The sequence below is a fragment of the Coturnix japonica genome, chromosome 1 (assembly GCF_054131305.1).
Source record: "Coturnix japonica strain WE chromosome 1, WE-NBRP24, whole genome shotgun sequence".
In the NCBI taxonomy this organism is placed as follows: Eukaryota; Metazoa; Chordata; class Aves; order Galliformes; family Phasianidae; genus Coturnix; species Coturnix japonica.
This window is the reverse complement of record NC_140663.1, coordinates 5,049,859-5,075,233: the sequence shown is the minus strand read 5'-3', so window position 1 is coordinate 5,075,233 and position 25,375 is coordinate 5,049,859. Positions and strand designations below refer to the sequence as shown.

The window sequence follows — 25,375 nt, the reverse complement described above, 5'->3', positions numbered from 1 at the left end:
TGTTTAAACATCTAAACATTTATTTATAGCAAGCACTTAATTTCACCTTGCTATTTACTTCTTGAAGCTTCCTAAACAACACGACTACTTTGCAACTCAGTAAGAGAGTGAAACAATAATAACCTATGTATTTTGAAAATAAATATTATCTCCCTTCCCCCTACTGCCCCCTCCCCTTTCAAATCATACAGCCATAGTAATAGTATCATTAAGATTGGAAAGACCACTAAGATCATCTAATCCCACCATCAACCAGCCCGTCACTGCTATAGACCATGTCCCTCAGTGCCACATCTACCCTTTTCTTGAACACCTCCAGGAATGGTTGACTCCAGTACCTCCATGGGCAGCCTGTGCCAATGCCTCACCACTCTTTCTGAGAAGAGATTTTTCCTAATATCCAACCTGAACCTCCCCTGGTGCAACTTAAGGCCATGATCCCTCATCCTGTCTCTATTAACTGGGAGAAGACGCCAATCCCCACTTTGCTACAACCTCCTTTCAGGGAGCAGTAGGAAACGATAAGGTCAAGTCTTAACACTACAGATGATTTCTTTCTTTCTACTAGCAACCATGTATGATTTGGAACTGATTAAAAATCTATTCACCAATATTTATTATCTATTAAGGGAATGCAACATTGGGTGCATAGTGGATCACCCAACAGGTGCCTCTCAAGCCCTCTGTTACTGTATAGAAGCAGTTCAAACAAGATGCTACCATGATACATAGTCCCTGTGGCTCTCCAAATATCTGTATCTCAGATGTGGCATTTAATCAGATCAAGACTTAAAATAAATCTCCAGCAGCCTGTTTCCAAGTTATGAAAAGACAAGCTCTTGGCTGGAGAGGTAAAGGCTGTATGAAATGATTGGCAACTTCTCAGAACAAGAAGAGAAAGGAGCAGAATGATTGGCAACTTAATCAGAAGGAAAAAGAAAAACAGAGAAAAGGAACAAAAGGAGTTCCTAAACAGCTCTGTGTTGGCTCCTGCAGCTGTCAAAGGTGGCCTTGAGCAGGCAGTGGCAGGAGGGCTTACACTGAAGCTTGTCTGCAGAGTAGATGAAACTATTCAGTGCTCCTTGGCATCAATAGCACGCAGAGCCTGAATGTATCTAATCACATTTGGTGCAGCACGATGCTGTACAGAGTTCCCCACAGGTCACCATGGCTGTTAGAGGAACACATCCAACAAAATGCCAGCCTAAAGGTTCTTTGCTACCAAAAATTAATACCGCTTTAGAACAAAGTCCAAAGTTTTATCTGAAATCTTCTTAAAAAATAACAACAATTAACAACAAAAAATCCAAGGGGTCCTTGTAGCGTATTTTGTCTTCAGCATCACTGACAAAGGGATTTTTTAATGCTTTTTTTTTTGCATGGAGACCAATCTGAGTAACCATAATATTTAGGAAGCACTGCCCTTTATTTAAAATTGTGGTGTACTTCTGTCTTTTATTTCAGAGTGCTATTATCTCTAGAAGCATCTATGTTAAGCAAATCTAAGAAAACTTCCTGAAGGAGGACTGAGGAATGATGGGTTAGGGGTCAGCTTGTTGAAAGAGCTTTGCAACCACCAGATTTTATAAGCATTTCTTGCTGGTTCCAACAGAAACCCCGTCCTACTAATAGGTGACTTTTATTTGTCCACGAAGTGCAGCAGATCTACAGAGAAACTGCAAAGCTATGTCCAAGAAACATGAAGTTTCTTTGCCCAGATAAGATGGAGGGTAGGAGAGTTAGGAGGTACTTGAAGACAAGTGCTGGTAAGACTGGGACCCATGTACTGTACCACGTGCCAGCTGCCATTAAGTACTATTAAGGCAAATCTGAAGATATTGCCAAGCAATTCACAATTCCCTATCAGCCTGCAGCACCGTTCACTTTTACATTTTGCATGCAAGAAAGATAAACCTTAATGTATAGTGAAATTATTTCTGAACCTGCGTATCGCATGTTTTCACTATAATACATATCATAGGCTTTGACACAGAGATAACTAAGCGATTACTTGTCAACTTCCTCTTATTCCATTAGTCTTAAAAGATAGGATAAAAAAAAGCTTTTCATGTGCAACAGCAGGCTTCAGATTAGTCCTGTGGAGTTATCAAAAACGTGGAACTAAATATCAGACAAGCCCAATTTAAAATGATGAAACACTTCCGAATTCTAAAACAATTAGGCTGATTTACAACATGCAGCCTGATACACTGTAGGTTTGAATCCTTTTTTCCTGCTTTTGAAAAGGGGAACATTTTTTTCATGCTAGTCTTAAATTAGTGACATCAGGATTTTTTTTTTCCCTACACCTCCTAAAGCCACTTGTGGAAGGTTCTTATTCCCAAAGGTTGGCTGCAGACAATTAAAGAGCAACATCATCATTTTTTTTTAATGTTTTTTTTGTCCATGTCTGGTACCAATTTCCTATGTTTTCAATTCTAGGTTCCTAATTTCTGCTGGTAAACCAAGAATTCTGAAGTGCTATGTAGAGGCTTGCAATTCTCTCCTCTGTTCCTCATAATTCTTCCTAGAAAACACATGCATATAACTGCTTCTGATCCTACGGGGGTGGAGATTTAAACAAACACTGACACTGGCAATGCTGCTCTGGATGGGCATTGAACTAAAAAGTCATTATTAGAGCTTCAATATCCATTTGATTATAACTTGTGTCTTAGGAGAAGCAGAAGATATGAGAGAGTGCTTTCAGTTACAAGAGTATGGCAGTGATGGCTGTAAAACTGCTCGGAGCCTTGTCTGAAGGATACTTTGGCTCTTTTATTACAGAATACTGGAATTACAGAAAAGATCAAAGGTACACAGCACTGACAACACTTTCCTAAGGCTTTCACTTTTGCAGCATGCACAGACAGTGGATTTTAAATAAAAGTTCTATTTCTCTAAACTTAAGAATATTAATATTTTAGTATGATTGCATTTGTGAATGAAGACATTCACAAAGCCATTATGTTTTCAACTTAGGTTAATAATAAGGCTATTTTTCCACCCACTCTCTGGCACAGCTGTAATGTTCTTGGCCTCAAGTGGGAGGCAATGTGGAACACGGATTAGCAAGATGGATGATATACAACATACAGTGCCAGTTCACATAAAATATTACTAGATTGGAAATGACTGTTTACTGTCTCAGTGATTACATGACTACTTTTTTTCCTTCCAAGGAACATACAGTATGTGTAGGTCCTCTATGCCAATAAAGCTTAGAGCATAGCACCTGGGTAATGACAAATTAATTTTTGAGCTAAGCCTGATGATGGGGTCAGCCAAAATCTTAGGCAGACTTTATCCCCAGTACTATTTTACATGGCAGAAAATGCGTCCCTCACATTCACTGGTATTAGCACAGAATGGGGATTATAAAACAACGAACAGAAAATAAATGAGGTGGGGGGACCAAAAGTAAGGAAAAAAAAAAAAGGTCTAATTGTGTCTGTTTACAGTACAATAACAAAATATTATCTTATTGGCAGGGGGTGGGGTTGGAAATAGCATCCCGTGGTCCAATTCCAAATAAAGTTGGACAAAACATTTAGGAATGCGCTAAGTGGAACAAACGTGGATTTGGCAGACAAGAGAACTGGATGGGCTAGCAGGCTTTTTTTCTATTAAGATAGCTTTCCAAGCATGGGACCTTTGCATCTTGGAAGGGGAGACATTTTGCCCGATCTCATGCCCAGCTCTTCTGATGAAGAAAGCAGCCCAGCCACGAGCAGATGGAGATGGAGGGCTCAGCTCTGCCTTGGGATGGTTGAAAGCTACAGCATGTTCAGGTTCCATCATACATCCAACCACTCAGGTCATGGTTACCTTGACACAGCAGCCTTCTCATTTTCTAACCACGGTCATCTTATTGAGGCCTCACAAAACATTTATTTCCAAGTTTTGTGTTCTGTCCAGTAGTAAAACTTTTTGTTTTATAACCACAAAGTCAAAACAAATTGTTTGAATTATGAGAGCTCAGGAGTTCCCATCACTTGGAGCACTGGCCACATCCCCTGCCAAAATATCAGCAATACTTCAGAGTTGAAAAATGTTTTCTTTTATCATTTTAGTGAGAGAGGGCTTTCATTTGAAAGAGAAGTGCCCCAAAATGGCTAAAATATCCCATCCCAAAGCACAGCTCCTCTGAAAGGGCTGTTTGCAGAATCCAGACATCACCATTTTCATGTAAACGGTTTACTGACTTAATAAAGAAGCAGATAATAAAAATCCTTATTATATCAACTGCAGATGACCTGCAGTCATTGAGACACCTATTCCTACAAAAATTGTCCCACTGAAATTAATCATCGCGTTTACTCCTCCTTCCCCCATAAGCGAACATCTAATCTCAGCACTTTGAAATGCACATTAGCTGCTTCAATAAGTAAGATGAGCAATTCTTGGTTTTTTTAACCACCCAGGGCCTAAGTGGATGATCTCTTTACATGCTCTGGATGACGAACAAGACATTAAGTATTGGAATTTTTCCTGTTGAGTAGCCCAGTGAGGCAGAGCCAAGTTTTTAGTCTTGCTCATGTTGTCATTTCCAGAGTGTCAGACTTTCCATGAGCAGTACATCCCATGTTCGGGTCACCAAAGCCTCAGCTCTGCACGCCCCAGACTTGTTTCAGGGAGTTGTTCCAATGCTGTGATCCACCACCCAAACTTCTAAGTCTGTTCCTCTGGCACGCTCAATTTGGCAGCTGTAGGAAAAGGGCTGTTAGATGAGAAAGAAAAGGCAGAAGTAGGCACATTCTCTTCTCCCACTCATTCTCTAACGAGCTTTGTGTTATTCTCTTTTAAATCTTACTTAAAATTTCAGCCTTGTACAGTAAGATCAGCAGGAACAGATCTTTGCTTCAGTAAAGATACACAAAGCCCTTTTTGTTGACGACAAGTGCCCAAAACTTTGGCATCTGCACTCTGCAGCCTCACGGCAGCTTTCAGTCCGTCTTGTTCGTTTGTGCCATCAGTGTTTCAGGATGAAAATCACTTTACCAATCTGTTTGTAGCGTGTCTTACAATCTGTTAAGTGCATCTGCAACACATATAGTAAATGTTAATAGGAGCACATGGTCAAGGCTGGAGCCGTTGATTTCAGGTCCCATTGTTGTGTGCAGTGCGTGACTCTGGCACAGGGGAGGCGGCTGCATTTTGCATGCACACAACGACTCAATGTGTCACTATGTGAGTCCAGAAACTGCCAAAATTCCACATAAAATAGTTTCTTTTTTAGGGTCAAAATAGTCCAAGAGTCAAAAATCCCTAAAAAATATATCCCCAAAGCAATGTGTTTCTAGGGAAGCTTTCAGAAGTTGAAGCCATGACCACATCCTTGAGATCACAGTGCCAAATTACCTTTTGCAATACCCTCTTTAAATTCAAGACAAAGCCACAAAACTTAGGGAAAAAAAGAGATGCCAGGCACTACCTAATGAACGCTCAATCATAAACACAACAAAGAAATGTCTGAAAAGAATCCCTACTCTCTCTTCTACACAAGAATGTTCCAAAAAATCACATCTGGACACAATGATGATAATGTTTCTCATCCTTACCGATTATTTATCATGTTTCTTTGTTTTGTTTTGTTTTTAAGCCAGCAAGTGCTTCTGACATTAGACACACTGCATATTGCTCTCCCACTCCTTGCAGCACCGATTGTTATTCTCCTGCTTTACATGCTGATTTCTCTTTTGTGAACTGAGACCTTGAATATTTTCACAAGGGAAAAGCAGATCAATGATTTTTTAAGAGAGCTAAACAATTCTGTGTAATGAACATCAGTTGACATGGGCAATTACATTTCTTCACACACAAAAAAAGCCAAAAACACAAATACAAAGAGGAGACTGTAATTCCTTTGAATGGCATGTGCCCTACTGACTATAGCAGAATGTCAACTGCATACACAAACAGGGGTGGGTGAAGTTTGGGAGTGAAACATGGATCATTATAATGAAAAATGCGTAGGTTAATAAAAATTTTTGCCATTTCATTTGGCCAACGATAAAGAAAGTTGCTTTAGAAACCAGCCCGCTGTTTCTCAGTTTCCATTGAGAATGGTCCTAACCCACTTTTTATCTTTTTGTTGCTGAATGCATGGAGAATTCCATATATTCTTTTTAAAGAGTGAATATGAAAGGAAAATGGGTAATATCAAACAAAAAGAAGTTGCATACTTCAATTATATTTGTCCTGTTAAAACACATTTTGCAGGAACATCCAATATACCACATCTTCTCTTTAATGGTTTAAGCAGAGGAGCAGAGTGAGAAAACTGTGAATATCTTTATCACTGGCTGGAAGCATGTCCCTGGCCATGTCACTCTGCTTCCACACATCTGAGCTTTCCTATAACGTGAATATGTTAACACGGCTTATTTGCATTTCTGCTTTTATTTAGGAAGCCACAGAAAATACCCTCTTGAATGTCGCTGTGGCATCTCTGTATAATGCAAGAGTATGAATCCTGTATTCCTGGCAGCAGTAAAAATACTGGCAGTATTATTCAACAAAACCCCTCCCCACCACGACCAATCTCTGCTCTCATTAGCAGGACCTGTGCAGTCAGCACCCACCACCCAGCCGCACTCCTGTAGTACACATGCACTCATGCTTTGCCATGGGATGGCCACTTAAAACTGCCAAAAATCACTCCTTCATTAGATGCATGGAAAACCATCTGTAGCAGGCGAGGTGATTACATTTTACGTACATACACTGATATTTGTTCTTACCTTCAAGCCTATTCCTATTCAGCAAAGCAATGAAGAACATGCTTCAACTTTAACCACCTGCTGAAGTCATCAGGGCTGTGTGCTTAGTTGAACAGGGGTCTTTAGGAACCAAATATTATTTTTAGTAATAAGGAGACCTGGCAATACACTAGATGGAGCATTTGATAATAAGTAACATTAATTCAATTAAATCCTCTTACGGCATACACTCTTCAGCTAATGTAGTTTACAGTGAAATTTTCTCCTGCACTCATTTAAATATAATTGCTGCACTTATCTTGTCATGAGGAAATTTCTGAAGGTTACTTGTACTGTGCATGTATAAACCTACGAGCTATGCTGACCTTTAGTTGTGAGATTTTTTTGAACTACTTAGACTGCAGCATCTAAAATAATAATGATAATGATAACAATAATTCCCCTCTTTCACACAGCACCTTTTAACTCAATATATACCCACGTGAGAGTTAGGAAGCAACGAGGCACAGAAAGGCATGCTAGTAGCTGAGGACTGGAAAGGAAAACCAACACTTGGGAACATGGAGAATGTAAGGGCTGGGAGATAATGAATGCACTCTGAAAGAAGAATTTTGGTGCAGTGTTTTGCTCAGTTCTTCCAAAAGACATGAAGGGGTTATGGCACTGAGACAATTTCGTATCTACTTTTCACACAAGAGTTGGTATTACTAATAGCTATGGGGCATGTCAGTGTCATGGTGAGGAACCGTACTCTGTGACAGCTATCAGCACCTGACTGAGTGCAGCTACAGACAAAACCCACGGTCACTGAGGTTGGTGACACTCCCAGCTGCTTTCCAACAGGAGAGCACTCAGAATGACTGGCAAAACTGGAAACTGGCATCAGTTGAAAAACACAACAAACCAACACCCAAACTCCAAAACAAAATAATCGACTTCTAAAACAAAGCAAGACTTCAATGTGAACAAATAGCAATAACCTTTTGGAGAGTTTAACGCAATACTGAAAGGGCAGGCACAGAGATACAAAGAGAAACCTGCTGAGCATGATGGAAGGGAGTATACTGGAAAGCCCCACATATACAGAGTGAACATTTCAGGCCCTTTTGTATGGCAGACCTTCCACCACAACTATTAAGCTCTCTGTGCCTAAGTTCTAGTACTGCAAAAGGAAACTTTGCTTAGTTTCTCCATCTCTCTAAGTGCAACCAAATGTAAGGATGAGAAATATTTGATGTAATCATGTCTCTTTGGATATCAAGGTATGACAAAGCTTGCTTTTTCATCATTAAATAAGAAAAGGGAATAAATACTCTCACTAATTCCCCCCTGCAGGTGCTTGAGGCCAGGTTGGATGAGCCCATGGGCAGCCTGATCTGGTGAGTGGCAACCAGCCCATGGAAGGGGATTGGAACTGGATAATCTTTAAGGTACCTTCCATCCCAAGCCATTCTAGGATTCTATGATTTTCATCCCCTTGGTTGAGCCCAAGACCTATTGGATGAGGACCTATCAAGTGACTTTGTACAGATCTTATGGCACAGCTGACATCAGGGGAGAACTCATATTTGAGTGATGACAGAGGAGGCTCTCAGTCTCAGCACTTTCCCTTCCTTAGAGAATTACCCCTGTGCCCATGAAGTGAATTAAAAGTGACAACGAGAAAAATCTAATTGAGCCAATGACAACAAAACCCTTTGCACTACAGAAGATGAATCCCCAGAGGAATTACTCAATGCAGTCCATGTTAAATCTACAATGATTTTATGTGCCATGATCTGCAAATGAAAAGGAGGCCTACTGTTTAATACCCATTTTAACAAAGGAGGACATAGAAGGAGCAGGGCTCAGTGCCTATGTGTTTGCTACATGCTTTTTTTCTGGCAGTGGTCTTTAATTAGATGCTCTTCATACATGATCAAACCAATTATGAGTTCACCTGGGCAGTGCTAACATCACCACATTGTTGTGTTGAAAGAGTTCAGAGATTTGAGTGCTGAAAACAAAGGCAGCAGATTTCATCCAAGCACAGGCAGAACATTGCCTGCCTGCTCCAAGTCACTCAGCAATTTGGGAAACGTCCCACAGCCCTGTGTATCTCACTTTTTCCAGCTGGTAACAACTGTGTGATGATATTTGTCTCCCTTTGCAAAACACTCAAGAAGTGTGGCTAAGCAGTGCTGCTCCACATGGTGCCTCACACAGCCGTACAGCCCCAATGACTCACGCAGAACCCTATATTAATCCACTCCCTGTTGCAGTACAGCTCCTGAAAATTGCAATTGAAAGCATGACATCTTGAGCGGCTAGGAAAGATAATTATTGTTTCAAACAAATTTGCCCAGTTCAGTTAGGCAAATAAGAGATGTGGTTTATTATAAAACCACCTCTTCCACCTCTTTCCAGCTCATCTCACTCTTCTGAAAGAATGTATAACTGGGACGCAGTCATTATCTTAAATTAAAACCATGAGGTGATAGACACCGGAGCTTTTTCCACTGCAAATAATAACGAATTTATGCATCACAAAGTTTAATCTGCAGAGTGGAAGTCTAACGTCCCACTTAAAACTGCATACTCATGGGCATAGATGAGACAGTAATTAGGTTCAATGAAAACCTGAAAAGATCCACTGGAAACATTCAAGTTTAATTTATTCACAAGCTTTTCTGAGTGTTTTTATAAGCAATTAAAAATTGCTTATGAAAGGAATCACAGATTCCTGAAAATGCCTTTTTCATGGAGGTAGACAGACCAGCAGATTTATATGGCACGCACAGCATTCCACCCATAATACAGCTGGCTGGAATTAAGCTCAAGCCTGGTTTAGAAGTCACTAACAGACTCGGTCCCTAGGAAGTTATTTGCTACTCCTTTGAAATAACATGCTGATGCTGACAGCGCATGATGGAGTGGACAGATGTCTAAAAAGCTCCACAATACTGCCACTGGCACTGCCCAACTCTTCCTGGCTCCTGTACCACAGACACCAGGCACTAAGCAGGTTATGGGTTCAGCCAGCATTGTAGCACACTCAGGACCTTGTTTTCTGTCTCCTGCCCCAAATGAAAATGCAGGGCAGTGAGGTCCAGCGCAGTGAGGATTCAAGCAATGAACTTGCATTTATATCACACTGCAAATGCTACACAACCATCCATTCTGTAGCATATTTTAAAAGGTCGAAGATTAACAGACATCCTTTCAAGGCTTTCCTGGGATTTAAAATTCACATCAAGAAGTAGGAAAATCGATGACATATTTATACTAAGCCATTTTACATGGTTTTTGGCTCTTTACCCTGCACTGTAATATTGAAGTGTTGTTCACACCATCTCAGCAGCGACAGAAAAATTCCTCCTGTTCTGGATTCTTTTCATGTGCAAAACTTCTCAAAATGTGGCTTTTAATTTTACGCTTTTTTTTGTGTACGTATGTGTGTGTGTGCACCAGTGTCTTATTTTTGTGGTGTGACAGGAGTACAGTATGAAAGCAATGAGATGGAGGTGAGTCTTGGAAGCTGAAATGCATGCTCACAAGGCTAGCTCACAACTGCATCTCATTTTGACACTGTTCAGTTATAGCACACCTTCTTTCTTTGAGCTCCATGTCAAAGTCTGTGAAGATTTCAAACTCACCTTCATATCCTTCGTAAAACCTCCTACTAAAGTCGTGAGCAAATGGCTCAAGTGTTGGCAGTGAATGGAATCAGAAACAATATATAATGAAGACAGAGCTTTTTGGAAACCATCACTCTTTAAGAAAATCACACATCATATTTCATGTGGTAACAGACAAGTAATGTATGTTTATTCAATTAATGAAAAAATGAAAGAGGGAATTTGGGTGCTGGGATGAAAACTCATTGATATGAGATTTACTATGCAACTGAAGAAACTGGATGCCATGAATTACACAGTGACATTGCCCTGCGTTATTGAAACGTGTATGTGTCAAATGTATGCATCAATCTTAACAATATTTAAACATGTATGTGATTTTATGTCTGGGGATTATACCCATTGATGAATTCCTCCGTGCAAATGCGTGCATGACTTGACTTAGATTTTCTCCATGTATTACAATTTTTGCCTTTGAGATTATACATTTGAGAGAGAGGTTGGGCATGTTGTTCAGATTCAAGAATGAAATTTGATTAGCTTTGTTTTTCAATTTTATGGAAAGTTCGGGCTGTTTTACTGCCTCCCCACTTGTCCATTCTGATACAATGACAGCATCTCTGAAAACAGATTACTCGTTTATATTTTAAGACATTGGGGATTATTTTGGTGAGGTTCTAAAATATTCTATATGTAAATGCTGGATGGTGTGCTGAAGAAGTGAACATTATAACAAAGCTCTGCCTGCCTTTTTAATGATCATGCAAGATATTCTTTTCCATCAGTATCTTAACAAATAATCACTATATGTGACACTCCCTGTTTCTCAATCATTAGCCTTTACTTGCTTTTAAAAATAATGATATATTTACAAAAAAGACAAATACCTTATTTTATGTGGCTTTTTTTAAAAAAAAATATTATTATTGTTGTTTATCCTGAAGTATCAGAAAAACTGTGCACACATTTTCAGCTGCATCTCTGGCATTTTCAGAGGTACCTTGAAAGTGCTTGAATTAATTTAACGTCTGAACTAAAGCTCGAGTATCCTTTTACATAATGCATCTTTTCTCCAAGTGTTTATCAGAAATGAACATTAGAGATCTATTAAGAAAACTGCAATTGATTATGAAGTTCTGCGCTTCTAAGGGCTTGCCTGGGTATTGGTTTTCTATCTAGTTAACTAAACTGATTCATGTAGTTTGTTCAAGTTCGTTCCAGTTTATGCACTTTTTCAGCATAGATTTAATTAGCAATGTGCTTATACAGTATTAGCTATGTCTTCAAAATTCACAGGCAGTTACAAATCACAGTTAGGCTGCAATAAAGAAGTGCAGCTGATGAGCCCCAAAGCAATCTACTTTAAGCCCCTAGAGACATGTTATGTTTTTAAAACTTCTTACAGCAACAACTCGAGTCCTCACTTCTGGACCAAGCTTCCTCTATGATAAATACCATAAGAACACAGAGAAAAACAGTACTGCAAAATAAAGCTTAATTCTGTCGTCATTCACTGCTGCACACAGGAACATCACAGATATGGAAGGTTTTACGTGCTCTCTCTCTCTTTAAATATCATAACCAAACAAGCACTCTCTACTCAACTCTACTAGCTTCCTCTATTGTTCCTGTTTTGCAAACACACAAACACAAAACCCCTGCTCTCATTACAGGATCTACATGAAGACCTTCCAGGACTTCTGCAGTCTGACTACATGGGATTTGCTGGGATACATTTTGTTACTGCAGCGGAGGACTTTTTTGCCATAGTCAATGATGGGAATATACAGTGCGATTGATTTATGTGGAGAACAGGTTTGCAATCAAGTATGCAATAGGACATTAACCTCATCTGCTCCTCCTCTTCAAAGCCATCCAAAAATATCAGGGGTCACCAGAAACCTCAGCCCTTCTTCAAGCAGCTTGTAGATAACCCAGGCACGCAGCCCTGGCAGCTCACCCTGCTTACAGGGTGAAACTGTGCTGGGATGTGGGGAGCAGTCAAGTCCAACACAACTCCAGGCATGCCTATGTCAAAACATGAAATAAGAGGCATGAAAATTTTATTATTTCAAAACTTTTCTTACTGCTGCTTCTGGAAGACCATTCTCTACGCTGCATGTGGAAGAAAAAAGTTTGACTTAAGAAGATACCTTTTCCTTTTGGCCTGCTGTTTCTCAGTCTTAAGTTTATGCTGTGCAGTCCCGGGGTTCGATATTAATTGAAAGAGCTGATCTATTCCTGCCTTTGGTCTGCACTTCAACATACTTCAATCATATCTCCTTGTAACTTTTTCTTTCCAGACCACGGTACAGTCCTGTATTCTTCCACAGCTTCTTCTCTTTTAGCTTTCTTGTAAGTCAGTGCTTGAAGCCCTTTACAAGTTAACCTTCTTAGACCTTTCACCATAGCTTAACCCTTCCTGACTTCATACAAAATCATGCTGCTCTTTTCTGGACCTCTGCCCCTTTCTATAGAATGGTGCTAAATATTGGTAACTGTAGTTTAAAACATGATCAAAAAAATCCTTCTTTAAGTGGTATGGCATTTCCTTGAAAGCTATATTCAATGTTCCCATTTATACAGCTCCACATTTTCTGTGCCTTTTTAACCACATGGACACAAAACATCATGTTAGTACTTTTATGGTATGTGCACTCTTCAAATCCTCTCTTGCTCTTGAATCTTTGAAAAAAGGTACTCATTCAACATCTGTGCTCACTCAAAACTCAAATTTACTCTTCCTGCCCATGGTTCATTTTACCCGAGTTGAGTTCCTTTGTATGAGGTTGTTTTCTCCAGGTTACCTTCTCCCCCATCCAGCGCCTTCTGCGCGATCCAAAAAGTTGGATAACAACTTAGTGGTTCTCTCTGTCAAATCCATTTACATAGAGAGTGAAAAAGTATCGATCTCCAATACCAGTCCCTGTGGTTCTCCAATCATCATCCCTTTTTCTTCCCCTGGCCCGTAACCTTCTCCCATTCTAATCTGCCCTCGATCATCTCACCAGCTCCTTTCTCTGTATGAAAATGGGCCCCCTTCCCTGCTTCACCAGCAGCCGTGTGCATTAGGCTCCTGTGTGACGCTGTGTGAAATGCCCCTGGGAAATCCAGCTTGATTATATACACAATTTCACACCTGTCCACCCTCAGAAAAACCTCTTGAAAACTCCAGCAGACTTGTAGAATAAGAATTACCTTTTATAAAAATCAGCTCACATCTACAGTATATTTTACAACACTACTTATAACCCATATAAAATTTGAGAATTAAGGCTCTCAAAAGATTAAATTTAAACACCCCAAGGTCAGAAACCAAAAAGTTGAGAACTCAACTTCATCACCTGCTCTCCCTCCCCGTTGTGCTTGCATCCAACAGCTGAATTTGGCTTTTGCCAGTCTTTGTTGCACGATACTACAAGGCAGATACTTTTTCATGCTGTGTATGACAGATTTCAAGCCTGGGATTGTAACATAAGATCTCTCAGCTGTGAGCACTAAAATTTAGTCTAAAATATGTGTGCACAGTGGCTGCAGTCCTGAGTCCTGCAGTGTACATGCCCAGGACACAACTCATCAGATCTCAAAAGCTAAACAACATTCATGGGAACGTGCGAAAGCATCCTAAACTCAAAGTAAGTCAATAGAAAATACATAGAGAAACCCTGACTCCTGCAATGCTGGTTGAACAGAACTTCTAAAATAGTTTTGCAAAACACAATGCATTGAAATTGCTCCTGGGAGCAGGCAGAGTGCAATTAGCTGAGTGGTGTGGAAATGGCAGGCAAGGAGCACTTGGTTAACAACTTTATTAATAATTAGTGTAGATCTGTGTGCCAAGCAGGGTGCTTCTGCTCCACTCCTGTGTAGAACTGCCCGAGTCCCCTAATATCCTCCTTCCCCACAGGGAATGGGGCAGTAAGCAGAAGTGTGGGGTTCTATGGAGAGAAGGATGCATTGCAGGCAGGAGGATCTCCGAAGGGACTGCTTATAGCCACAACTACACCCAAGCAATCAGATAACTCCAGCCTTCAATATGCCTTGCCTATCCTGTCTCACCTGTATGTAGCAGATGAATGCCTCATTATCAGATTCCCCTGCTCGCTTCTCAGTAGACTTAAATTACCATGTTAAATAGGATAATCATAAACACTGGCCTTTGACTACAGCACGTCCTTGTTCACTCAGCATCCTACCTCTAATCTGATAACGGGTACGCAAAAGGCTACAAGGCAAGGTTGTCACATGTGCCTTTACTTGCTTCCTGGAGAGAGATTTCTGCTCAGCCTCATGCTCCCTGGATCGTTGAGCCCTGCAAGAATTAACAGGTATGGAAATGGGGGCAAGGTACAAGAACAGTGTTGCAGATCAGACCCAAGACTCTTCTGCTACATCTCAGAAAGCCTAAGCAGCCCTGTGCCATCTGCCTGCTTCAGAACTCCAACTCTGAATCAAAAGCAGTGAGAGAAATATTTCCATCTTATGAGAGCAGTGGGGAAAAAGAGAAGCCTTGGTGGTGCTGGATGCTACCTTCACACTGAGCTCGTTGCATTGGAGATGGTGGTATTACAGGAGCTCTTTTTAACTACTGGTCTGAAAAAGTCATCCATCCACCCAGAGTAAATTATTTAAAGGAGGTAAGATGGGCTGGGAGCAGAGACAGCTGATCTGCTGAGACTTTCAATCCCCTTAGCCCTCAGAAGCTGAAAGTGCCATTTATTTCAGTGCTACAGGATTTCCTGACAATTATTTTATTCTGTATGTGTGTGTATAGTTTTTGCCTAATCCCCTGGATTTCTCTTGTTGCAGAAAGAGGAAGAAGTCTTACAAAACAACAGGGGATAAACACATGAAGTCAAATTACTGTGCTGAGCTCTTTTGCACATCTGAAAAGAACTGGAGGGCTGCAAGCTCTGGACAGTGAGGAGCTTCCTACTTACAGAGGATATTCCAGCCATCAGCCACTGAAATGCAGCCATTCCTGTGGTATAAGACCCAATTAACAAAGCTGCACAGAAGCAGCATTTCTGTGGAAGTAATATGGTTTTTCTCTATTTTTACCAAATCCATCAAACCTGGCTTTCCATCTCTCTTCTTTCAGCTTCAGCTTTTCAGAGCTGGCAAGGAATACGAGAAGTAGGAAAGCAATGAAGTAGGCCGTCTGTCGTTCGAGGGTATGAAAGGCAGCCTTAACAACAGCAGGAGAGACAGAAACAGCCGATGGTTATTTTTGACAGAACTGGGAGACACTCAGATTGCTGCTTCATAAACAGCTCATCAGAGGGAAAGTCTGTGCAAATGGCAGAAGCCCCTTTGGCCCGAGCTACAAACACACAGCCCTCATCCAGTATGAGAAAAATCTCTGAGAAATCAGAATGTCCTTCTTCAAAGAAAAGAGACAAGCCCAACCCCAAATACGTAGTAACAGCAACTTGCATTTTCATCATTGCAATTCATGTCATTAAATATCAATTATACGGCACAGGCAAAGCATTTCTCATGCACTGTGATGAGAACAAAACTATCAGATATTTTTCAGGGTGTTTTTTTTTGTTTGTTGTTTGTTTGTAACAGATTCTTGATATCTCCTGAAGAATCCTTTGTGCTACTAGATTAAGAAAATGAAGATCGTTCCCGGTCAAGGGATACCCCACATGAAACTCAAGAGGTTTCTATATCTGGCAGCCTTGCTGGCAGTCTCAGCCATGAGGAAGCATGGACATAGGCTGCTCCACAGCTTCCAAGGGAAAAGCTGACCAGTGGAGGACCTCACTGCTGTGTCAGGGAAATATAAGTCTGGAGGTTGTTCTGTCGTTTTGGGGGGATTCATTTCAATTACTCTTAAAACATATCATGCCTGAAGTGACATAAAAGCATCATGTCTGAGTGGCTGAAAAGAATCCTAGCGAAACAACAACAACAAAACACTTTTCAAAGAGAATATTGAATACAGGGACTGCAAGGGTTCATAATTAGTCTACAATGATTTGCATGACCTGTGCTTAATCCTAATGCCTTTCAGCTGCCTGATGGACAAGATACCGTACAATGGAAAACACTACAGAAATGGGAATCAATGACTTTTCTCTGTCTAACCACAATATCATTCTCACTTCATTTACTGCTTTAGTGGGAAGGCATTTCTGTGGCCCAGGAATCAGCTCTTCCTAAATGGCCAAGTCTCAAAGTTCAGTATTTTAGTGGTATAAGCTAAATAAGAGTTTGCTCATCCATAGCAGCCCGGACTGCTGAAAAACCAGTTGCCTGACCCTTTAATGCTGCCTTCTATGCAGTGTTCCAAGGAAAAGATATTTGGTAAGGGCACTGGGCTAACAGAGCAGGGGGGGGGCTGCACGCTCAGCTGCATCACATCTAGGGAATGGAAGGAGGTGGAAGCAGAACTGAAACACTGCAATAACAAATACCTTCAGCTTCTGCAGTACTGGTGGAAGACAGCAATTTAGTATGGGACTTGATAAGCAGCAGGATACCCTAAAGAGCCTTTTACCCAATGTCACTGTGATACTGAGACAAAATACCTGTTCTTTTAACCAGAAACAACATATCAAAAGATACCACTCAAAGCACCAGACTGCTTAAATTGGGACAGCAAAGAGGTGGAAATGCTGAGCTTGAGCAGCGCTGCACACAAAGCATGGGAGCACCCGGAGTTGAGCTGTGTGCTGCACGTGACGGCCATCACCTCTCACTGAACTGGAAATCTCGAGGGTTCTGCTTTGCACCATTAGCTAGCTGCTAGCCCACAGAATCACTCTGCGAGATTCCCCGTAAAGGATTTTTAAATGCAGTGGTAGGAAAGGACTGAAAACGAGTAACTATCGAGTCATTTCACAACCAAGCACAAATGCTTCTGAGCGGTGCCAATTATTTGCAATGCCAGCAACAATTTAATATATGAAACTCGATGATCTCAAAGCGTAAGTGAAAATAAATACACAGAGAAAAAAAAAAAAACATGTTCTGTGAGATGAAATATTCACTCTAAGGCTACACATAAGCCCATGTTATAATTATATAATACACAGAATTGCCACATGCCTAAATATGCATAGACATACAGCTAAAGAAAGCAATACAGTTAAGGACAAATGCTTTGTATGTGGCAGAAAAATTGCAGAAAGTAAAATAACCCATCCTTTTCTTTTAGAAAAATACCACTGCCAAAAATCAATCTTTAGCATGACCACAAAAATAGGAAATCAGATTTTTGAGAAAGGGCAGGGCAATTCTATTTTTTAATTGCTATTGCCTCTGGAGCAATGACGTAGCAAGAACCCACTGCTATTCTTTCTCTCCTTCTGTATCCTGAAAATCATTCCCACCTGGGGTGCAAAGAGAGGAAACAAAAGGAAGTAGAAAATTATATTTTTCATGAGCTAATCCTGGGAAAGTGACCGCTCAGGTTTCCATGCCTCTTGGCAATAATAATTTAAACAAGGATGGCAATCTTTTGTTATTTTTCGCACAGTTGGAATGCTCGCTTCCAGATAACAGACATTTAAACTGCAGTTTAAGAAGAAGAGGAAGACAGCAATCGATAGGTATTCAGGAGTTCTCTCCTCTTAGGAATGCTGCATAGCTCAACACAGTATGCTTCAAAACAGGCAGCCCAGATGCAAGCCTCTTTGGAAATTCTAAAGGCAAGCAAGATCACTGAAAAAATCCCTGAAAGCAAACAGAGTACAACTACTGTACCTTTACTTTGGGGAGGGTTCTGACTTCTGTCTCGGAGAACATTAATCTGGTAGACAGCTCCGTAAGGCTCAAAAAGTTCTTTTAACTCTTTTTCCGACCATGAACGGGGAATCTGTCCAACAAACATCTTAATGGCATCTGGGTCTGGTTGGTCTGAATGATCCAAAGCTCCATTCATCTTGTTAGCTGTGCCGTTACTAGAAAGTGGAAGAAGAGATGAAAAAGAAAAGGCAAGTTAGGAGACTACGCAGTTTTCATGTGCACTAGATGCAAAAGATGATGTCAATTGGCACAGAGCAGGAAAAAAAAAATCGGTATTTAATTAATAGCATAAGTATTATGTACAAAAAACAATGCGATTACATTTTTCATTGAGTCTGGTTTTCTCTGCAGGCTGCTGCTTAATGTCATTATATAAGAAGAGAGCTGCACAACGCAAGCCAGTACTTTTGCATTTTAAAGCAGAGGAGAGTGGCAAGTAAGTACAGATTTCTCTCCATGGCCGTTGTAAACAGAACTGCTGCGAATTTTCACTGAACTGGCTACTGGCAGGAATAAGGCAGTGCTGGTGTGTGTGTGTGTGTCTGTGTGTTTTGTAATAAAGTCACATGAAAGGAATATGAAACACTTGGCAATCTGTCAGATGACTAATGCAAGATGCCAGCGATGAATTTGCAGATTGTGTGAAGCATCCATGTGTGCATCAAATTAGTATGATATTGCCTAGAATGGAAAACACTCCAGCTATGCGGCTGGTTGTTGCCGATTAGTTGCCTACACTCTTTAAAAAGGAAAAAGCAGTCTGGAGAGTGCCAGTCTAAAGCACATTGTTTATGGCAGCCTGGCACGCAAAAATGCACCATTCAAAAGGAGAAAGCAGTGGTAAAATTGCTCAGAAAATTAAAATGCTGCTTCAGAAAGTTTTTCTCCATGCAGAGAACGTGAAGCGTTTGAAATTTTTCACACCCTGTAAATTGTTCCCCTATCTGATCTCCAGATGTACAGCTAACTTCAAAACAACTACACGCTTCTGCTGGGAGAAAGAACTTAGAAACCAAAATATCCCCTGCTCTCTGAGATGTGACGTGTTACGATTTAGGAGGAGTCCATCCTTGTAAGGAAAACAAGGAATTTTAATTACTAAATGAAAGTAAAAATAACCCTCCCAACTCTTCACCTACTACTGATAATTAAGGATGATAATTTCGATTTGGCTAGAGATTCTGTAAGTGATATGGGATTTGGATGCTTGAATTTCAAGAAGCAACACCAATGAGATGCGACTTTCAGTGCACTCCTCCCAGCCTCCCACTGGGGGAAGTGGGGAGAAGGCACGTGTTCAGCAGAGCTGAGAGTCGATCATCCCAACCTTTGTGAATCTCAGAGCCACCTGCCACTACTAAAAAACTTGGCTTCAATTACACTTTCTTCATTTGACAGTTGCTCAGGAGAAAATGCCCACAGGAAGGCTTGGAAGAGCCCAGGATCTGTACAACAAGACCAAAATCATTTCACGTGTGATAAAAAGAAATGCTAAGAATGGCAAGGAAGACACTACTTTGTGTCATTCCCCTGCATCACAGCTGGGACATGTGCCAGGACAGATTATTTAGTCTGCTGTGCTCCATCTCCCTGGAAGTGCATCGCACTCAAATGTATTAATATGCCCTTAATATCTTATGCACTTGCTCTGCTTACTACAGGAAGTAGAAAATTATTTTAGACTGTAAACCAACAACAAGAAGCTGCATCGTCACTTGTGAAGTGCCTTTAACACAGACCAGCAGGCAATGGGATTTATCACATTCAATTATTAGACAAAATTCCCATTGATCCTAGTGAGAGTCTTGCCTGAAAAACAGACCAGAACATTTGGCCCAGCCTTTTCTATCGTGTTTCCTGCACAAATGCTCTTTCTTGTTTTACCGATGCTCTCTGAGGATTCTCTGCAGGTCTCAAGAACACCAATGCAGCCAATAGTGATTTATCCATTAGAAGCTGTGTTTCCTACACCAAACTAATAGACACCTCCATCGATACCCTAAACAATCCCCACCTCAGACTCTAGGAAACAAACAGCTCCTGACTCTTTCCAATGACACTCAATGGGAGCAACTTTCAAGGCTGCCATGAAGTGCCGAGCACCCACATGACACGCAGAGCTCTGGAAAAACACACTTTGCTGTTCCTTCAGATTCTCTATTTGTTTATGCAGTGCATAACAACTTCCCTAGAAGAAAGAAAAATTAAATCCTGTATTAAATAAAACCTACAGCTTAAAATAGTGGAAGATGCTCCTGCACTATTTTGTACCTGCAAATACAAGAAAAGGCAGAAGCTGTGCTGTGCAGCTTTGTGCTGTGCTCAGGTGACTGACTGTGTTCCTTCAGAAACCCGCTTCACTTTTCACTTCATTTGTGCTCTGCTTTGTTTACACTAAAAAATGAGCCGAGTTCCTTTTTAAATTATGCCCTTCATCCGTTCTCTCTGTTGGATCTCTTCTTTAAGAAATCCACATGTAATTACTGTGTTAGCCCCAAATTACAGCAGAGGTCGTATTTAATAAGGAATAAGTTTATTCCTTTGCTTTGTCCTTTACCCAAACCACCTTTACCACTGAGAGCACTACTACAATTTCCATTGCTAACAAGACAATTTTGAGGAAACCACAAAACCTAACACTTCTAACTGTTTATTCAGGTTAATTGCTCCATTACCATCAAGTTCCTGCTTTTAGCTAAAGGTGCAGGCACAGGCGAAGATCTCTTCTAATTCAACACAGTGCTTACACACTTTCTTTACTTTGGTGGGGCTGCAGAGCAATTACATTGATCATATTCCTTAAATGCTTTATTGGATAAAGATGGTTGAACGCTCTGACTGCAGGTGTAGGCTATAGTATGCTGTGACACAACGCTCCAGGGGACAGGTTTTGTCACTCGCTGCCTGAATTAACTTGGGCAAGTCATTAAAACTTCTCTGGATTTAATTCCACCATCCTCTGACAGCTCTGCCAGTCTGCTAACTGTTGCAGATTTAGGGGAAGAGTAAAAAAACCCACAAGCACAATTTCAAGGTTTTTCATTATAATTTCTTCCTACCAGAGGGTTGAAATTGTACCGAGCTGCCAACGGTTTGGAAATGGCGACAAGCAAGTTAAGCCCATAGGGAGGGCAGTGAGCTCTGCCAGCATAGTCAGGCTCCTCATTAAGTTACGTTTGACTTCAGTGCAAATGAATGCTACTGAAGGTTTTGGAAGAACGGTTCCCCACTTTTGCTGGGGTTTTAAGGAGGGCATCAGCACTTGCAGAAGCATCCTCATCCACAGTTGACAGTAGATAGAGGACTACAGCCAACTTGAATGAACTGAACAAGCAGATAATTGGGAGATAACAATGAAAAAAAAATAACATCCAACAAAACAGAACAGTTTTATACAGTCTACGGATTAAATCCCTTCTGCATACTTAAATCATCCACTGAGGAACAGCAAGTATAAAGCACACCTGACTGAGAGTTCAGCTCTCACTGAGCATGTTCAAGAGAATACAAAATCCAATCACATATTTTCAACCCCCTCACAAACTCTCTCTGCTAGAGATGAGTTCCCTTCTTCTCTCCCAGTCTCCATCTTCACCATTCTGGCAGGAACTGCTCTGGACAAAGACCTTGTAGTGGCCAACAGCCATATAGTTTTTGTCACTTTTCCCTGCTACAGTCACTCCCAGAGGGAGCAATTCCTTCCTGCCCCCATCTTCCTCACCCAATTTACCCACAAAAGAACCACAGAACTATAGAATATCCCATAGAATATCCCAATATCCCATGAGCCCTTTCCTCATCCTCCTTCTCTAGGCCAAACAAACCAAGGGACCTCAGCCACACATCATAGGCCTTGTTCTCTAGGCCCTTCACTACCTCCATACCCCTCCTTTGGACACTCTTTAATAACAACACAAAAAAGAAATCATGCATTAAACTTGCAAGAGATTTCTAGCAGTCTGTGTGAAACCTTAGGACCATTTCTTGCAAGCATGAGTGTAGACATAGCTGTGGCTAGGAGACACTAAGAAGAGAATCCCTTGACAATTACTGTCAGTATCCAAATGATGACATACATAAAGAAAGGGAGGAATTAGATTATGTGGCTTGCTGTCTCTACACCGCAGCAACCCTTCCCTCTGCGGCCAATTTAGCCCGTTGGACTATGGGATGACCCAGCACATCATCCTTGCTGACAAGGTGTCATCTGTATTGGAGAGAGCAGCCTCAGGGCAGAGATTAAGCCACCGAGTTGCTGGCTGCTTGTGGTCGCTGCCAGAGCATCGTCTCTCTCAATTTGTGCCAATTTTCTTTCTAATAACCTAACTACCATTCCATCATTTCAGCAAGTTGACAGGGCCACTCTTTGAGGAGCTGGAGATTGTTTTAATATCACTGCTGCTTAAGCAGGGGCAGTGGCAAAACCCACTAGACGCCTTCTCTGCCTCTCCCATTCATATCTGTCATTATGGCAAGACTGCTAGAGTGCAATGACTGCTAAGGAGGGCAGTCTTAAAGAACAAAATCTGAATCGAAAGGAACTCTCTTAAATTCATCACTATTAATATATTTAGCATTAATCCCCGCTCACTTACATTCATGAACAAAATGCCAAGCCAGGTGCTGAAAACCTGTTGTTATGGGGACTGAATAGGTTTGCATGAATGCTATGTTTCAAACCCATTTTCAGACCTAGTCAAATTGCTTCTCAGTCTCCTGTTTTGGTCAGTTTCTCTTGCAGTCCTCAACCTACTTTGGTTGTTTTGCTGTTTTGTTAGAGATTTTCCCTTTTCGCAGTTAACAGTACACAACTGAACAGCATCCCTTGGAAGAACATTTAACACCTAAGCACCAAAAAACAAGAAGAGCATGATGACAAAGAAGCTGGAAGTATAAAGATTACTAAATCCAGCCTAGCACAAAGACATCTGCAGGCATCAGGGTTTTACAGTACCAAATATTTACATTTGAGCTGTGTGATCACTGTCAGGATATGGGATGAGCACCAAAGGGACTCCATCACTTTGAAGGACTTCAACTGCTGGCAGAAGAGATGAAAAACCATCACCTTACCATGCTTGAAAATCCAAACTGCTGGATTACGAGCAAATTTTATCTGGAAAGACTCAAAAGGGCTTTATAAGCTCATTGTTTAGAGAGGAATGACTTCATTGTAAGGTGACAGACGGCAGCTGTTTAATGACATGGAGCATTATCGCACAACAATTTCAGGCAGGAAGGGTAGAACAATACCATACTCCATTGGAAACTGCAGGGGGCTGGGGATTTAGAGACACAGAATGTAATTACCTAAATTGGATTTTGGCCAGCAAAAAAAGGGCCAGAACCTCTGACAAAAAATAATGTAAAATAGAAGCCATTCTTCTTTTTTTTTATATATTATTATTATTTTTGTAAGCTTTGAATGACAAACTACCTGTGTCTGGGAGGAAAAAAGTCACCTCCAGAAGAGTATTCACAGAGCAGTAGCTCAACGGCAGCTTGTAGGAAAGGGTGTTTCATAAATCATTCATTGCACCCACTGTAATGTCTTGTACAGTTTTTGGCTGAACTATAAACCACCACTACCACTAATTATTATTAAGTTACACCAATCCATACTGGCAGTTGCTGAATGACTCTGACATCATACCCAATTAATGTAGAAGCGCGCAGTGGGACCGGTTCCGCGTTTGTAGTGATGTCTACAAAGCAATTTTCGACAGGTTTCTCTGTGCCCATAGGCAAGGTGACAACTTTTACTGTCTATACAACTCGCAAAGTTGGCTTCATGCTACACTGAAGGCCAACTGCAATTTCAGGAGGGATCCAAAACTCTGAGCTCACAGAACATTCTCCTTTACTTCATCATACAGACTGGTAGATCCTTGAAACAAAGAGAGAAGTAATTCTTCCTCCATCCAGCAGAGAGCAACAGCACTTGCACTCACACACATGAGCTACACAAACGATTCTGATGGCTTTTAATACCTGGCATCCAACGCTGAGATTTTATTCTCGTCAATAGCTAATAATACTCAAGTGCTCACATAAGCACTGAATGGTAAATGCAAAGATGTTTTCCTGCATTGCCTTTATGCCTGTGGAAATTATCTGTAAAAGCATAATGTTGCTTAAGAAAACACGGGTTTTTTTACTGTCCTGACAAGCAATTTAAATTCACATTCATTTGTTTTCTGGTGGAGTCAGTGTTCAGCTCAGCTTTGCTAACTCTCTGTGTATAACAAACCATGGTAAAGCACAGGTCCTAGAAAGAACTACTTGCTTTCCAATAAGCTCCAAATTTAGTACATGCCATCACTTTCATGCCTTATATGCAAATTTTTGGTAGGCTGGGGAAGTGGCACCATGTCACAGAGGAGGACTCTTGATAATCTGAGGAAAAAATTCTTTTTCTATGCTGAAAAATATTTTCGCAGTGAATACATTCAGGCTGGGAGAAGGAGAAGCAGTGGGAAGTCCTGTTTCAAACAGGTGGGTCAGAACGCGTGCTGCTAAGGGTAACATGAACTGGGTACAGTATTGAACCACACACATACAAGAAAAACATCAGCGCACACCTGAGATAAAATGAATTATCTTTCAGAGATTCCTCATTAGTATTACAGGAAGGAAATGAGGATACAAAGGAAATCACAATATCTGTGTTAAAATGCAACTGCTGCATGCACTTGCAGTGCACGTTAAAGCACATGCACTCACTCCACTGTGCTGAGGCTTGTTGCCTTGCTGAAAGAAGCCCTAAGAGCTGTGTTCACCAAAGCAAGCGAGATCATGACCTGGCTGTCACCTCCCCATGCTCACTGCTAACTATGTACCTCCAGAGGCTTCTGTCTGTTCTGGTTCTGGCCTCTGGGTCACTGCATCACCTCCATTCCAAAACAGTTTGATTTAAGCCTGGGGTTTCAGACCAAAGCATGAAGATCCCTTGCATAGGTGTTTAAAAGCAAATGACTTTATTTTAATGTTGTACTTTTGATAACATATCCTAGAACTGTAGAGACAAGCAGCAGTAATATCGCAAAAGCTCTGCATACATTCTACAGGAAAAAAAAAATAAAAAAATACACATTCAAAATTACTTTAAGAAAAAAATCAAGCTAAAAAAAAAAAGATATTCAGTGTTGAGTCTTTAAACTGTTTCAACTCTTCCCACTGGTGTATGGGCCTGCTTTATAGCTAGAAAATTGTTCTGTAGAACATGCAGTAGTGCTTTGTGACGTGCTTGTGCTGTACACAGATGAAAGTGGAGTAACT

General features: G+C 40.9%; 1 protein-coding gene across 50 annotated transcripts in view; it reads right to left on the bottom strand.

Annotated features, from left to right (window-relative positions):
• Positions 1-25,375, bottom strand: part of CELF2 (CUGBP Elav-like family member 2) — a 547,347-nt gene that overhangs the window by 117,110 nt on the left and 404,862 nt on the right. For 49 of the 50 annotated variants that reach the window (XM_085511895.1, XM_085511900.1, XM_032441981.2 and 46 more), the window contains one exon: positions 18,056-18,252. In XM_085511895.1, the coding sequence (XP_085368021.1) occupies positions 18,056-18,233 (178 nt within the window). In that variant the 5' untranslated portion in view covers positions 18,234-18,252. Of the gene's footprint in view, positions 1-18,055; positions 18,253-18,418; positions 18,549-25,375 lie in introns of those variants that run through there. The other variant, XM_032441983.2, reaches the window with a different exon arrangement.